This window comes from Scyliorhinus torazame, chromosome 15 (genome assembly GCF_047496885.1).
Source record: "Scyliorhinus torazame isolate Kashiwa2021f chromosome 15, sScyTor2.1, whole genome shotgun sequence".
In the NCBI taxonomy this organism is placed as follows: domain Eukaryota; kingdom Metazoa; phylum Chordata; class Chondrichthyes; order Carcharhiniformes; family Scyliorhinidae; genus Scyliorhinus; species Scyliorhinus torazame.
In genome coordinates this window covers 184,817,873-184,835,520 of record NC_092721.1, presented here as the reverse complement: position 1 = coordinate 184,835,520, position 17,648 = coordinate 184,817,873, and the positions used below count along the sequence as shown (strand labels likewise).

The following is a 17,648-nucleotide window of genomic DNA, read 5'->3' as shown; positions in this document are numbered from 1 at the left end:
TTTGCGGAGTTAAGTTACTCCAATAGGGCTTCCGGTGCGGTGGCATGTAATAGCCAGACGCACTTTAGATGGCTCCCCGTGCAGGTCTCGGGAATTCGCGCTTTTCTGCTCGGCATTGAAGAGAGGTGGTGTGGTTCAGGCGCATGAACCGGAGGCCGGTGAGTCTGCCAGAGAGAGTTGAGGGCTCCTGCCGACTGAGTACTTTTATGCAAAGTTCTCTCAGCTGATAAGCGGCGAGGAGATGTTTGCTGTACTAGAGCTGGACAGGGCCCACCGGGCCTTGAGGCAGAAACTGCGATCGAATGAGCCATCGCATGTGGCGATCATTCGGTCCCATAGGTTCCTGAGCAGGGAGCGGGTTCTGGAGTGGGCCAAGAAATGCCAGAGCTTTGACTGGGATGGTTTATTGTTTAGGTTCATGTTGATATGAGTTGGGGTGAGATTATGGTTAGAGAGGGGACTTTCCTTTGCTCTGTTTTCATGTTTGTTATTCTGTACGGGTTTGTAGTTGTTGGGTGATGGGATGTTTCTTCTGAGCTTAGGGCTTGGTTTAATATGGATGGGGATGAGGACCGGGTGGATGGGCGTGCTTGAGGCAGGAGCGAAGGCTGTAGTTGAGGAATAGGTGGGACCTGGTAGGGTGGTGGTGGGGTCACCTTGCTCCCACTCGGAAGTAGGCTAGTTAATGGAAGTCAAGTGGGGGATGTGGCTGCGACTTATTGAGCCAGTTAGGGTGAGCCCCCCCCCCAACAGGGGTGGTCACCTGGAATGTGCGGGTACTGGGGGACCCAGTCAAAAGAGCACGGGGCTTTTGTTCGTTTATAGAGTCTGGGGACTGACGTGATGTTTCTCCAGGAAACCCACATGCGTGAGTGGGATCTGGCGTGGCCTGGGAAGGCTTGGATAAGCCACGTTTCCCACTCTGGGTTCGACAGCAGGGCCAAGGGGTGGCAATTCTCATTAATAAAAGGGTCCGGTTTTGTTTGGAGAGGATAATCACAGACGCGGGCGGACATTATGTTATAGCCTTGGGGGTATTAGAAGCGAAACCGGTGGTGTTGATGAATGTATCCGCTCTGAATTGGGACAATACAATGTTCATGAAATGGTTTCTGGGAGCGATGCCAAATCAAGATACCCATCAATTTATTATCATGCATTGCGTGCTAAACATGAGGGTGGGTCTCTGTAGGCACCAAGGTCACTGGAATCTCAGACTATCCAGGATTACATTTTGAACAATGAAAATGGGAAGGTCTCATCCTCGATAATATGGGAGGTGCTGAAGGTCTATCCTTCAAGGCACCTATAGATGCGGAGGCAAGGAGCGAGCGGGAAAAGTTGGTAGACAACTATAGGGGTTGATCGCAGGTATATGAATAGTCCCCAGAGCTATTAGCGGAGAGATAAAAACTGCAAACACAGTTCGATTTAATCTCTGCAGATGGGGCGGTGCGACAATTGAGGCAAGCCGAAGGGGCAACCTACAAGTATCAGGTGAAGGCAAGTCTATGCCTGGCATATCAACTGAAGAAACGGGAGGCAGAGGGGGAGATTGTTCAGATTAGGGAGCAGGATGGTGGGTTGGTCTCAGTTCAGAAGGTAAATGAGGTATTTAGGGCCTTCTACGGAAGGTTATGCAGGTCCAAACCGCCGTGGGATGGCAGTGGTATGGTGGAGTTCCTGGGGAGTTGGAATTTCCCAAGCTGGGGGAGGAGTTATGGGAAGAGCTAGAGGCTCCATTGGAGTTGGAAGCGATCAAGGAGGCGCTGAAATTGATGCAGTCGGGGAAGGCACCGGGGCCCGACAGGTTCTCCGTGGAATTTTATAAAAGATTTGTAGACCAGTTGACCTCTTTACTGTTGGGGATGGTCAGACACTCCTTGGAGAGAGGTGGTCTGCCACAGATACTGGGGCATGCATTGATTTCCCTGCTAAATGTGGATGTGAGGCTTCTAGCTAAGGTGTTGGCGGTAAGAATGGAGGCCCTTCTCCTCGAGGTGATAGGAAAAGACCAAACGTGGTCTTTGTAAAGAGGCGGAGTTGACAGCAAATGTGAGGCGGCTGTTGAACATGGTACTTGCCCTGGGGGAGTGCTGGGTTCCAGCGATTGTAATTTTGCTTGATGCAGGGAAAGCGTTCAAGAGATTCAGAGGAGCCATGGGTCCGGGTGGAAGCAGAGTCTGTGAGGCGGGCAAGTCTGGGGCGTGGGTAACGGCTCCACTCCTGGTGGTGCCGAAGAAACAAGACTAACCCGGTGTTTGTAGCCACATTAAAAATTTGGAAACAATTCCATCAATACTTCAATTTGAAGGCTGCCTTGAGGCTCACTCCCATCTGTGCAAATCAGTTACTCAAGTCTGCTAGGTCAAATGTGAAGTTTAGGGAGTGGAAAGGAAAGGTGTTGGAGAAGGTGGGAGATTTGTTTTTAGGGGGTTGGTTCGCTAGCCTGGGGGAACTGAAGGAGAAATTATGGGCTTACAGATGCTGATAGGTTCAGGTATCTCTAGGTGCGTAGCTGGCTCAAAAGACATTTTCCAGCCATCCCGTTGAAGCTGTCTTGTACCTTGCACGAGCGGATTTTATCCTGCTCGGGGTCGGAGGTGGCCAGTACGTCAGACATATACCAGTGGATGTTGGGGGAGGAGATGTGCTTCATTGAAGGTGTGAAGGTAAAGTGAGCAGAGGAACTGGGGCCGATTTTGGAGAATGAGTTTTGGAGCGAGGCACTGAGGAGGGGGAACGCGATCTCGTCTTGTGCAAGGCTGAGTCTCATCCGGCTAAAGGTAATGTTTCGAGCACACCTCACGAAGGCTAGAATGAGTCGGTTTTTTGATGGGGTGATTTTTTTTGATAGGATAGATATGATTGGTGTTGGAGGGAGGGGCCTGTACACCTAATGCACATGTTATGGTCGTGCTCAAAACTGAAGGGCTTCTGGAGGGCCTTGTTTGATTCTATGTCAGCAATTCTTGGCATTGGGTTGGAGCCTTGCCCACCAATGGCACTTTAGGGGTTTTTTGAAATGCCGGAGCTCCGGACAGGGGCGGGGGCAGGTGTCCTGACCTTTCTCACTTGTGACAAGGGGACGGATGCTCTTGGGCTGGAGGCCGATTACACCGTTGGTGGGCGACCTGATGGAGTTTTTGCACCTTGAGAAGGTCAAGATTACCACTGCGGGTCGGTGGAAGGGTTTTACCGTAGATGGCAGCCATTTATAACATACTTTAAAGTGTTGGTCACTGTTAACTGTGGGGAGGATAGGGATGGGGGTGGGGGGCGGGGGGGGGGGGTGGTAGATTTAGTGGTGAGGTTATAGTGTTGTAAGGGGATAGAGTGGGCGGGTTCTTACGGTTTGGTTGTTATTCTGTGTTATTGTATGCTTTGTATAAAAATTATTATAAAAACCTTTCCCAGAAATCTTTACTACAGTAGAGTAGTTTGTAAAGGAGACAAGAAGTTCACCTATAGTTTATATAGTTTATTGGAAAAGTAGCCTGTTTTACTTGCCCCGATACCTGATATTTTCTAAGGTTGTAACTGGTAGAAATGAGTTCTGCATATTTGAGTTGAAGGGGACTATGTGTGACTGTTGCTCAGTTTTTTTTCTTGGTAGAAATTAACTTCTATTCTCAAACCTAGAAATGATCTTGAATTGCTTCTTTGACTCCATTGGCATATGCATATTGTCATGTGATACCAACCAGGGAGATCGTCGTATTCAACCATAGCTGCCCTTAGCCAGATTGTCTAAGGGTGCGAAAATGACTTCACTGCTCCGAGATAAGGAAGAGGAAAAATCAACAAGAATTCCTGCTTGTGAATGCTATCTGGTGACCTGTCCTTGAAAGTTCCCATGTGGATGTCTGGTGATCGGGTTAGGTTTAACTCTACTGTCTCTTCTCCACCCCTAAAGTGGAGTAATTTGCTAATACTTCATGCCTCACCACACACGAAGGATATCTGCTTACATAGGGTGGTAATGAACTGCAGAAGCATCATAGAAAAAGTCAGCTCTTTCAGGTCCCACCTGAACAGCAAATTGTTTTATGTAATAAATACATTTCTTACAAATTCACCCTTCTCTTTACAGTCGCTGCAGCAGCAACTTGAAGTTATTCCAGGCTATGAAGAGCTTCTTGCTGACATTGTAAATATTTGCGTTGATTACTATGAGAACAGAATGTACCTTACTCCTGGTGAGAAACACATGCTGCTCAAGGTATCTTATTTTTCATTTCTAAGATAATATACAGTTTGTATCTATGAAATCTATCCAACTGGAATTAAATCTATGCAATATTTGTTCGGTTTAGTGACTCATGTTGTAACTGATGTAGGTTTATGGTAACTTGTTTTCCTTAAATAATTGTGTTTATTGTTGGTTGTGTTGAGCTGGAGCCAAAGCAGTAGGTTAGAATAATTTAATGATGTTTAATGGTGCTCCAAGTAAAAACTTAGGCAGGAAACATGTAATGAGAGAGCTTTCATTTTCCTCTGGGAGCTGTATCAGGAAATAGCATTATAATAGACATCACCAAGCTGAAGATGCTAATAGTTTAGTTACTGTGTGCAGGATTTGGATTACTGCAGCTTTGGTCTCTTATGACCCTATGGAGGGGGCCTGAACCTGCATACAAATTTAATGGTAGTGAGCCAATTGTTTGTGGGAAGTTGCAGCCAAGTGCAGGATTCGGGTTAAGCAATGTTAGAGAGACGAGAGCTGAGGTGGATGTTGCTTGGAGAAAGAGAGGAGGGATGAAGGGAGTGGTTTATTTGGGCAGACGAAAATTCAGATGTGGATTCCTGCCAGGCACTGACTTTTCCCTGGATTAAAGGCTTTGACCAGGCCGTAGTCACTGGCTGAGGAAGTAGGGATGGGACTGGCTTCTGGGGGCGTTCTTTTTTCTTTGTTTGTTTGGGGAGGAATGTGTTTTGTGCTCACCGCTGCTTAATTTCGGATAAGGTGTGGTAATTTGTGTTCTCAAATAGGCATTTTCTGAAGAGAGAATGGGGTGTCGCCATTCTCTCCAGAGGTTCTGCCTGAAGGTGGGCGATGAATGTTTGGCAAGACCTGTTGTGCAACTCTTCAATTAGGACTTTCCAGACTGTTTCGGGGATGAGGGACGGTTGGTGCAGCTCTATCAAAGCAATGTTTGGGTTCCATTTGGGCACCACTTTTTACTTCGTTGATGTTAGATTTGCTAATGATTCCTGCAGTCTCAGGCCTTCACTCTGTTCTGTGGGAGGTGGGAAAGAGAAAGAAATGCTTCTCAAGAATTGAAATTTCTGCTCGGTTGCTGTACATGGAGGATTAATTTGTGTGCAACAGTGTGGTTCACATTTAACTGCTCTCTGAAATGGCTCAGCAAGCCGCTCAGTTGTTCCAATCTGTTACGAAAAAATGTGATCACCCCCAAGAAATCGCAGGGATTCGAGAGGGCAGTTGACCACCACGTTTTCCAGGGCAATAAATGCTGACCATGCCAGCAATGACCATATGCCATGAATTAATAAAAAGAAATAGTAAATGCTTTGCGCAAGTTAGGGTGGAGACGGTGGGAGCATTTTTCCCAAACATCGAACTTCTGATTCAATTCAGTGAAAAGGTTACTGTGTTCAGTTGAAAATAATAGGCCTGTGGTTTGGATGGTCATGAACTCTTTAGGAATTGTATTTTGGAATTAAAACTTTGAGTTCTTGTGCAGGGAGATTAAAATTCTAGCTATTTTGTGGTTCGACTTACCTAAAAACAAATTGCATAATCACTTCTATGAATGAAATGAAATGAAAATCACTTATTGTCACAAGTAGGCTTCAAATGAAGTTACTGTGAAAAGCCCCTAGTCGCCACATTCTGGCGCCTGTTCGGGGAGGCTGGTACGGGGATTGAAACGTGCTGCCGGCCTGCCTTGGTCTGCTTTAAAAGCCAGCGATTTAGCCGTGTGCTAAACCAGCCCCTATGATAGTGCACAGTTGCAAGAAACACTGTCGCTACGCTGGTTTTGGATGGCAAATTTCACAGCCAGTGCAGAGTACTGGTGGGGGGCTTTGTATTGAATAATTTTGAAGTGGTACAAATGAGAATAGCAGGTACTATATGTGAAATTTAACACTTTAAAAATGTGTTCCCAATGATAATGCCATACTTGCATTTTCAGTGCATTTTGAGATAGATTAAATGTTGCTGTGAAATAAACTGATAATGCCTGGAGAAAATAGTTTATGCGATTGTGTTTCATGACATAATTGTCACACATTTCATGTCTTCCCTGCAACTCACTCCCCATGCAACTGAATTGGCACATGCTGCTAGAAATCTTCCTGTTTTGTATGGTGTAAGGCACATGAGGTCGCTATCCCACATTTTCATGTTGGTGCAGAATTGGCACTGTAACTTGAATGGAGAGAAAGAGTTAATTTTTAAAGTTGGTTTTGATGAAACATCATTGGCAAGAAGCGTTAACTCTGTTTCTTTCGGAGCTGTTGAGTTTTTCCAGCATTTTCTGTTCCCATTTCGGATTTCCAGCATCTGAAGTATTTTATTTTTGCCCTTACCATAATTGAATGTGGATTAATTTGGGCATATGTGGGTATACATCTATTCCCACGTTGTTGAGACTGGCCGGAGAGCAGAGTTCCGCTTGTGAATGCGTATGTTGAGCACCTTGACAAAGCTCAGTACAAAGGCTGTATAACATGAAGCCAATGTTATATTTGGCTATAAAACAAAAGAGTACAAGCTTTTTTTTTTTTTTTTTTGAAAATACCTTTTTTAGATATTGTATTTTACGATATTCTCCCCATGACTGCATGAGTTTCACCCCCACAACCCAAACATGTGCTGGTTAGGTGGATTGGCTATGCTAAATTGCCCCATAATTGGAAAAGAAAAATAATTGGCTACTCTAACTTTATATTAAAAAAATATTGTATTTTACATGCAAAGTTAACACAAAATGGGAACTTTTTGTAGGTGATGGGCTTTGGACTGTACCTCATGGATGGAACAGTGAGCAATATATACAAGCTGGATGCCAAGAAGAGAATAAACTTGAACAAGATTGACAAATTTTTTAAGGTAAGTAGGTGGATGTTATTTCCACTTGATCTAATGAGGGCAGTAGGTGTTTTTTTTGCCTTGCTTGGACCTGTTACAAGTAGTGTACTGTGTTATGGGCCAGGGTTCAGAGAACCTCAAAGTGTATCATGAAGTTCACCTGACCCACAACTTTTAATAGATTGTGGTATGGGGAGCAGACGGCCCACTCCACAGGTGTGGTACAGCAGAAATGGAAAAGCATTTTTTTAAAGCAGAACAATGTTTATTCTATGAGCTCAAGTTAACCTTTTTAAAACATACAGCGAACATCTCAGCAACCATTAATTCAAATACAACCGCCAAAGACTACAACACTAAGTAATCCTTTAAGCTTTCCTTATAACATCCATAAGGCTTAAAAACAAAACCTATAACCGAAGCACATCTCGCTTTTTCCCATGTTCAATTTATACCCTGAAAAGTGGCCAAATTCCCCCAAGATTTGCATCCCCCCCGAACCAGCCCTTTCCAGTTCCTAGAGGCTCTTAACACCAAGGCCAATTGCTCTATGGCCAGAGCAAACAGTAACGGGGAGAGGGGGCACCCTTGCCTCGTCCCTCGGTGTCCATCAAAATACCCCGACCTCAGCCGGTTCGTACGCACACTCGCTACTGGTGCCTGATAGAGCAACTGCACCCAGTCAATAAAGCCCTCACCAAACCCAAACTTTCCCAGCGCCTCCCACAGGTAATTCCACTCCACCCGATCAAAAGCCTTCACCGCATCCATCGCTAACACCTCCTCTCCTTCTGAGGGCATCATAATAACATTTAGAAGCCTTCGAACATTGGCCTTGAGCTACCTGCCCTGAACAAATCTCGTCTGGTTTTCCCCTATCACCCCCGGGACACAGTCCTCTATCCTTGTGGCCAGTATCTTAGCCAGCAGTTTGGCATCCACATTTAGTAGAGAAATCGGCCTGTATGACCTGCATTGCTCCGGATCCTTCTCCCGTTTCAAAATCAATGAAATCGAGGCCTGCGACATTGTGGGGGGAAGGACTCCCTTCTCTCTTGCTTTGTTAAATGTCCTCACCAGCTGTGGGCTCAATATCTCTTGAAACTTCTTATAGAATTCCACTGGGTAGCTGTCAGGCCCCGGGGCCTTGCCCGTCTGCATGCCCTACAGCCCCTTGATTATTTCCTCAATCTCAATTGGGGCTCCCAGCCCTTCTACCAAGTCCTCCTCCACCCTCGCGAACCTCAACTGATCCAGAAATTGCCTCATCCCCTCCACCCCAGCCGGGGGTTCCGACTCATATAATTTACTATAAAAGTCCTTAAACACCTTGTTCACCCCGCTGGGTCCAGGATAGTTTACCGTCTCTACTCTTTACTTTACCTATCTCCCTAGCCGCCCCACTTTTCCTGAGCTGGTGCGCCAACATTCTGCTTGCCTTTTCCCCGTACTCCTAGATCGCCCCCTCCTTGCCTTCCTCAACTGTTCCACTGCTTTCCTTGAGGTCAACAGCCCAAACTCCACCTGTAACTTCCGCCCCGCGGTTCAGGACTGGCATTTAAACATCCAGGGATTCAGTAGCCCCGCGTCCTGGGCCTCCCGAGTATCTCCTGTCCACCTAGAGTATCTCCTCCACTAATCTATCCCTCTCAGCCCGTTCCACCTGTTCTCTGTGGGCCCGTATCAAGATAAATTCCCCTCTGACTACTGCCTTCAAAGCTTCCCAGACCATCGTTGCAGAGACCTTCCCTGTATCATTTGTTTCCAGGTCGTTCTGGATGACTTGTTAACCCGCCCACAGACTGCCTCGTCCGCTAGCAACCCCACATCCAGTCTCCACAGCGGGCGTTGCCCTCTCTCCACACTAACCCGTAGAAACACACAGTGCGGGGCATGATCCGACACTGCTATTGCCGAGTACTCAGTATCCACCACCTTCGGTATTAGCGCCTTGCTCAGAACAAAAAAGTCGATGCGAGAGTATGCCTTGTGGAAAAAAAGGAAAACTCCTTCGTCCTCGGCAGTGCAATCCTCCATGGGTCTACTCCCCCAATCTGTTACATGAAACCCTTCAATTCCTTTGCCGCAGCCGGCCTCCTCCCTGTCCTGGATTTTGACCAGTCCAATTTCGGATCAATGACTGTGTTGAAGTCCCCTCCCATGATCAGGTTCTGTGACTCTTCTGGGATCTTACTTAACACCCGCCTCATAAATTCCATGTTGTCCCAATTCAGAGCATATATGTTCACAAGTACCACTCGCACTCCCTCCAGTTTCCCACTCATTATGTACCTACCCTCCTTGTCTGACACTATTTAAAAAAAAAAACACAGCTAAACTCGTAAACTTAAATTAAACTAATTAATTAATTAGAGATGGCTGGTCAGGTGATGTGCTTGAGCTGCTTGATGTGGGAGCTGGCAGATCCCATGGCGAGCTGCAGCGACCACATCTGCAGTAAGTGTTGGCTGCTCGAAGAGCTCCGGCTCAGAGTTGATGAGCTGGAGTCTGAGCTTCAAACACTGAGGCACATCCGGGAGGGGGAGACTTACCTGGACACTGTGTTTCAGGAGGCAGTCACACCTGTCAGAGTAAGTAGTTTAAATCCTGCCAGTGGCCAGGGACAGCAGGGTGATGAGCATGTGGCCCAGATTGTGACTGGCAGGTATGATGTGGTAGGCATCACAGAGACGTGGTTGCAGGGAGTTCAGGATTGGCATTTAAACATCCATGGATTCACAAGCTATCGAAAAGTCAGAGAGGTGGGCAGAGGGGGCGGGGTTGCCTTTTTAATTAGGAATGAAATTAAATCAATAGCACTAAACGACATAGGGTCAGATGATGTGGAGTCTGTGTGGGTAGAGTTGAGGAACCACAAAGGCAAAAAAAACATAATGGGAGTTATGTACAGGCCACCTAACAGCGGTCAGGACCAGGGGCACAAAATGCACCACGAAATAGAAAATGTCAGAAAGGCAAGGTCACAGTGATCATGGGGGACTTCAATATGCAGGTGGACTGGGTAAATAATGCTGCCAGTGGACCCAAGGAAAGGGAATTCATTGAATGTTTACAGGAGGGCTTTTTGGAACAGCTTGTGATGGAGCCCACGAGGGAACAGGCCATTCTGGACTTTGTGTTATGTAATGAGCCAGACTTGATTAAAGATCTTAAAGTAAGGGAACACTTAGGAGGCAGTGATCATAATATGGTAGAATTCAATCTGCAATTTGAAAGAAAGAAGGTAGAATCAGATGTAAAGGTGTTACAGTTAAATAAAGGTAACTACAGGGGCATGAGGGAGGAACTGACGAAAATCGACTGGGAGCAGAGCCTAGTGGGAAAGACAGTAGAACAGCAATGGCAGGAGTTTCTGGGAGTAATTGAGGACACAGTACAGAGGTTCATCCCAAAGAAAAGAAAGGTTATCAGAGGGGGGATTAGGCAGCCATGGCCGACAAAGGAAGTTAGGGAATGCATCAAAGCAAAAGAGAAAGCCTATAATGTGGCAAAGAGTAGTGGGAAGTCAGAAGATTGGGAAGGCTACAAAAACAAACAGAGGATAACAAAGAGAGAAATAAGGAAAGAGAGGATGAAATATGAAGGTAGGCTAGCCAGTAACATTAGGAATGATAGTAAAAGTTTCTTTAAATACATTAAAAGCAAACGGGAGGCAAAAGTAGACATTGGGCCACTCCAAAATGACGTTGGTAATCTAGTGATGGGAGACGAGGAAATAGCTGAGGAACTAAATAAGTACTTTGCGTCAGTCTTCACAGTAGAAGACATGAGTAATATCCCAACAATTCCGGAGAGTCAGGGGGCAGAGTTGAATATGGTAGCCATCACAAAGGAGAAAGTGCTAGAGAAAGTAAGAGGTCTAAAAATTGACAAATCTCCGGGCCCAGATGCGCTACATCCTAGAGTTCTAAAGGAGATAGCTGAAGAAATAGTGGAGGCGTTAGTTATGATCTTTCAAAAGTCACTGGAGTCAGGGAAAGTCCCAGAGGATTGGAAAATCGCTGTTGTAAGCCCCCTGTTCAAGAAGGGAACAAGGAAAAAGATGGAAAATTATAGGCCAAATTAGCCTAACCTCGGTTGTTGGCAAGATTCTAGAATCCATCGTTAAGGATGAGATTTCTAAATTCTTGGAAGTGCAGGGTCGGATTAGGACAAGTCAACATGGATTTAGTAAGGGGAGGTCGTGCCTGACAAACCTGTTAGAGTTCTTTGAAGAGATAATAAATAGGTTAGACCAAGGAGAGCCAATGGATGTTATCTATCTTGACTTCCAAAAGGCCTTTGATAAGATGCCTCACGGGAGACTGCTGAGTAAAATAAGGGCCGATGGTATTCGAGGCAAGGTACTAACATGGATTGACGATTGGCTGTCAGGCAGAAGGCAGAGAGTTGGGATAAAAGGTTATTTTTCGGAATGGTAACCGGTGACGAGTGGTGTCCCACAGGGTTCAGTGTTGGGGCCACAGCTGTTCTCTTTATATATTAACGATCTAGATGACGGGACTGGGGGCATTCTGGCTAAGTTTGCCGATGATACAAAGATAGGTGGAGGGGCAGGTAGTATGGAGGAGGTGGGGAGGCTGCAGAAAGATTTAGACAGTTTAAGAGAGTGGTCCAAGAAATGGCTGATGAAATGGGCAAGTGCGAGGTCTTGCACTTTGGAAAAAAGAATAGAGGCATGGACTATTTTCTAAACGGTGACAACATTCATAATGCTGAAGAGCAAAGGGACTTGGGAGTCCTAGTCCAGGATTCTCTAAAGGTAAACTTGCAGGTTGAGTCCGTAATTAAGAAAGCAAATGCAATGTTGTCACTTGTCTCAAGAGGCTTGGAATATAAAAGCAGGGATGTACTTCTGAAGCTTTATAAAGCATTAGTTAGGCCCCATTTAGAATACTGTGAGCAATTTTGGGCCCCACACCTCAGGAAGGACATACTGGCACTGGAGCAGGTCCAGCGGAGATTCACACGGATGATCCCAGGAATGGTAGGCCTAACATACGATGAACGTCTGGGATTATATTCATTGGAGTTTAGGAGGTTGCGGGGAGATCTAATAGAAACTTACAAGACAATGAATGGCTTAGATAGGGGGGACGTAGGGAAGTTGTTTCCATTAGCAGGGGAAACTAGGACCCGGGGGCACAGCCTTAGAATAAAAGGCAGTCACTTTAGAACAGAGATGAGGAGAAATTTCTTCAGCCAGAGAGTGGTGGGTCTGTGGAATTCATTGCCACAGAGGGCGGTGGAGGCCGGGACGTTGAGTGTCTTTAAGACCGAAGTTGATAAATTCTTGATTTCTCGAGGAATTAAGGGCTATGGAGAGAGAGCGGGTCAATGGAGTTGAAATCAGCCATGGTGGAGTGGACTCGATGGGCCGAATGGCCTTACTTCCGCTCCTATGTCTTATGGATTATCCCTGCCTCGAATGCCACTCGTTTGCTGATCAAGATTTAAAGGTACATTTCTTAAACACCCATTTCTTAAAGATACTCTCACATGACACCCCCCCCCCTCCAGAAAAAATAAATAAACCATCAACTTCAAGATGGTTTAATTTTTCATCTTTTCACTACCTTTAAGAAATGCACACAGTAAATATACTTTTTTGTTTCAGACAAAACAACACACGCAAACAGGTACAACAATATAGTCCATTTTTTGTTTGTTCTTCTTCCAACTGAAATTGCTTTCATTCATCACATTCGTGACAAAGCATCGGCTATCACGTTTTCGCGTCCTGCCACATGTACTATTTTAAAATGAAATGGCTGTCACAAACTCCAGCGAAACAGCCTTGCATTGTCCCGAAATCGCTCCAAAAACGTCAAAGGATTATGATCAGTATATATGATGGTGTCAGACGGATTGCTGGTCACATAAATGTGAAAATGTTGTCAAGCTAGCACCAAACTCAACGTCTCCTTCTCAATTGTTGAATACTTTTCTGGTGAGAATTCAATTTCTTTGAAAAATAACCAATAGGCTGCTCTAGCCCTTCGTCGTTGTCGTCGTCTTGTAGAAGCACTGCACCTACACCCACATCACTCCCATCAACCGCCACTTTGAATGGTTCTGTATAATTTGGGATGGCTAACACGGGGGCAGTGGATAACACAGCCTTCAGGCCTTCAAATGGCTGTTGACACTCCGCTGTCTACTGGGATTTGTTACGCTTCTTGAGCAAGTCCGTCAGTAGAGCGACCACACTGCTGAAATTCGGTACAAATTTCTGGTAAAATCCACTCATACCAAGAAATCGCATTATTTCCCGTCGTGTCGAGGGTATCGGAAACTCCACAATAACTTTTGTTTTCACATCCCGTGGGACCATTCAACCCCGTCCAATTGTATGGCCAAGGAAATTGACTTGGGCTTTTCCAAATTCACTTTTGGCTAGGTTTATCACCAAACCCGCCACCTGAAGTCGATCGAATAACTCCATCAGATGTTTAAAATGTTCTTTCCATGTCTGGCTGAAAATTGCCAGATCGTCCATGTATACCGCACAATTGGGTAATCCTGAAACGACTGTGTTAGTTAACCGTTGAAATGTGGCTGTGGTGTCTTTCATGCCAAATGGCATAATGTGGAATTGGTATATACCATCTGGAGTCAGAAAAGCTGAAATCTCCTTCGCCCTTTCGGATAAAATTACCTGCCAGTAACTTTAAGTAAATCCAGTTTGGAAATAAAAGCTGATTGTCCCACTTTCTCAATGCAATCTTCCAAACTTGGGATAGGATAAGAGTCCGTTCTTGTAGCTGCATTAACCTTTCTATAGTCCACACACAACCGTTGGGTACAGTCTGGTTTAGGTATCATCACTATGGGTGAGCTCCAATGGCTGTAACCCGCTTCAGTGATGCCATTTTGAAGCATACTCTTAATCTCTTTGTTAACCTGTGCCAATTTTAAAAGGTTAAGTCTGTATGGATGTTGTTTGATTGGAACAGCATTTCCCACATCGACATCATGCATAGCCATTTTAGCACTGCCCAATTTATCTCCACAAACTTGCCCATGTGATATCAATAACTCTTTCAGGTCAGTTCGTTTTTCCTCCGGAAGGTAACTCAACAATTTATCCCAATTTTTAAGAACATCCTCGTTTTCCAATTTAATTTGAGGTATGTCAAATTCACAGTCATCTGGATTTGGTTTGTCACTTTGAGTTCGAATCATTAAAACCGCCTCCTTTATCTCTCCTTCCCTTTCAAAGTACCTTTTAAGCATATTCATATGACACACTCGGTGAGTTTTCCTTCTATCTGGTGTTTGTACCACATACTTCTCCTCACTTAATTTACTTTCAATCTGATAATATCCACAAAACCATGCTTTTAAAGGTTCACCTACCCCTGGTAACAACACTAAAACTTTATCTCCAATGGCAAAACTATGAACTTTGGATTTCTTGTCCGCTACCCGTTTCATCACATTTTGTGCAACTTTTAAATGTTGTCTAGCTAATTCACCTGCTCTATTTAATCGTTCCCTAAAATTTGACACGTAATCCAATAATGTAATTTCCGATTTCTCACTCACCAATTTTTCCTGAATCAATTTAAGTGGTCCTCTTACCTCATGACCAAAAATTAGTTCAGAAGGACTGACTTTGGTTGACTCATTAGGTGCATCCCTAATTGCAAACAGCGCAAATGGAATTCCTTTATCCCAATCGTCTGGATAATCGTGACAATAAGCCCTCAGCATTGTCTTTAATATCTGATGCCACCTTTCTAACGCTCCCTGTGATTCTGGATGGTACGCAGTTGATTTAAATTGTTTTATTCCTAAGCTATCCATAACTTCTTTGAATAACCTTGAGGTAAAATTTGATCCTTGATCCAATTGTACTTCTGTGGGTAGTCCATATCTAGTAAAGAATTTAAGTAATTCCTCCACAATCTTTTTAGCTGTAATATTACGTACTGGAATGGCCTGTGGAAACCTAGTAGACACATCCATTATGTCAAAAGATATTGATTCCCACTTTTTGTTTTAGGAAGCGGTGCTATGCAATCAATTAGGACCCTTGTAAAAGGTTCCTCAAATGCTGGAATGGGTATTAAGGGCGCTGGTTTTATCACTGCTTGAGGTTTCCCTATCACTTGACATGTGTGACATGATTGACAAAATGTAACTACATCTTTATGTAGTCCAGGCCAATAAAAATATTTTTGTATTTTAGCTTGAGTTTTTCTTATTCCCAAATGACCTCCCACTGGTACCTCATGTGCAACTCGCAACACCTCCTCTCTTTACCCTACAGGCAATACTTGATGAACTTCTGCCCACTTTTCATGCGCCTGCATGTGTACAGGTCTCCATTTTCTCATCAAGACATTACTTTTACGGTAATAACATTCTGGTATACACTCAGATTCCTCTTCCGTGTATGCTTTCTGATACATCCGTTTTATTTCTACATTTTCTGTTGTAACTCCGCCAATTTTCCTGAACTAAAAATATCCGCCTCATCCTCCACCTGTTCTTGTTCTTTTTCAACCACCTGATCAAAAATCGTTTCTGATAATTGCATTTCAACTTCATCTTCACTCTTTGATTTCTCCTCTTGTCTTAACATGTGACTTTGCGACCTTGTTACTACACAATCCGGAAAGTTCACAGGATATTCGTCCTTCAACGCTTCAGTTGTCTGATTTTCCACTGGCTTATCAACCACAGTAGGCATCACTCCCACCTGCAATCCAGCTATATCATTACCCAATTAAACTGTATTCCTGGACAAGATAGTTTCTCTATTACTCCTACTACCACTTCACCACTCTTCACTGGACTTTCCAACCTTACCTTATATAATGGAACACTACTCCTCTCACCCTGAATTCCACATATTACCACCTTTTCTGACAGCATTCTTCCCAAACTACATAACTCCTCATCTCTTACCATTAAAGATTGACTAGCTCCCCGTATCTCTTAAAATTGTGACTTCTTTACCTGCTCCTCCTGATACACATGAGCAAACTTTACCCACACAAGTAAATTCTTTAAAGACATCTGGCACCTTCTTATCAATCACCTCTTGATCAGGCTGTACAATCTTTTGTACCTCCTTCGCTTCACTTAGGCTTTCCTTTACCACATTAACAAACCCCACTGTCTTATCCTGTTTTACCACATCAGCCTTCCCACTGCTTTTCTTCAACCACCAACACTGTGACTTTAATGGCCAAGTTTATTGCAGTGAAAACATTTGACATTTTTCATGCCACTTCCACCCTCCTGGATTTCCTTTTTAATCTGAGGTACACTGTCCTTGTTATCTCCCATCAGATCACCTTTACCTTTACCACTTGAGAATTTCTCATGTCCCCAGTTTCTATCCCTCACAGGCTGAAACTGATGTCGGAAACCAAACTTTGATTTATGAACTAATTCATAATCATCTGCCATTCCTGCTGCTAACCTCGCAGTTTTAACCCTCCGCTCTTCCACATGAGCTCTCACTACATCAGGAATTGAACTTTTAAACTCCTCCAAAAATATAATTTCTCTGAGAGCTTCATACGTTTGGTCTATTTTCGAAGCCCTTATCCACCCATCAAAATTACTCTGTTTGATCCTTTCAAACTCCATGTATGTTTGACCTGGTTCTTGCCTTACATCTCTAAACCTTTGTCTGTAGGTTTCAGGCACTAGTTCATATGCACCTAAGATGGATTTTTTCACCTCCTCATATGACTCAGATACCTCCTCTGATAGTGATGCAAACAATTCACTATCCCTACCTATCAGCTTTGTTTGAATCAATAATACCCACATGTCCTGTGGCCATTTCATTTGTTTAGCTACCTTCTCAAATGAAATGAAAATGGCTTCTACCTCCTTCTCCAAACCTTGGCAATGCTTGGATATATTTAAATAGATTCCCACCAAGCCTTCGACTTTGATGCTCTTTCTCACTATCCTCATCACTATCATCCAACTGTACGTTTCTCTTTACGTCTGCCAATTTCAACTGACTGTCATGTTTCATGGCCATTTTCTGAAGTTCAAACTCTCTCTCTATCTTTTTCCCTGATCTGTATCTCCCTTTCTCTTTCTTTTTCCTTGCTATCTCTTTTGCATTCAAGCTGCTTTAATTCTTTCTCATGTTCCATTTGCTTAATTTGTAACTGAATTTTTGCCATTTCCAATGAGTCAAACTGTATGTCAGGCAACTTTAAATGTTTAGCCACCGCCATAATTACCTCATCTTTTCGCATTTTGACAGGTAATGTTAACTGCATTGTTTTTGCCAAATCTAACAGTCTGCTTTTAGTCTCTGTCCGTAAACGTGTGACCGTCTCCACCCCGAAAAACTTCAGAGCCTCTGAAAGAGCCATTGTCCGCAACACACTTCCTACTTAAACTAAAATACCACACCTGAAAAGCAACCACAATAAGCTCACCCCTCACTAGCCAGTCCAATAGATAGACTTGTTTCCCCTTTGAGCCCCCAATTTGTTATGGGCCAGGGTTTAGAGAACCCCAAAGTGTATCATGGAGTTCACCTGACCCACAACTTTTAATAGATTGTGGTATGGGGAGCACACGA

At 44.2% G+C, this 17,648-nt stretch overlaps 1 protein-coding gene across 2 annotated transcripts in view; it reads left to right on the top strand.

Annotated features, from left to right (window-relative positions):
- The window catches only part of cyfip1 (cytoplasmic FMR1 interacting protein 1), a 275,966-nt gene that overhangs the window by 89,591 nt on the left and 168,727 nt on the right, over positions 1-17,648 (top strand). For both annotated transcript variants that reach the window (XM_072477252.1, XM_072477253.1), the window contains exons 8-9: positions 4,094-4,222; positions 6,977-7,081. In XM_072477252.1, coding sequence (XP_072333353.1) covers positions 4,094-4,222; positions 6,977-7,081 — 234 coding nt within the window. The remainder of the gene's footprint in view (positions 1-4,093; positions 4,223-6,976; positions 7,082-17,648) is intronic.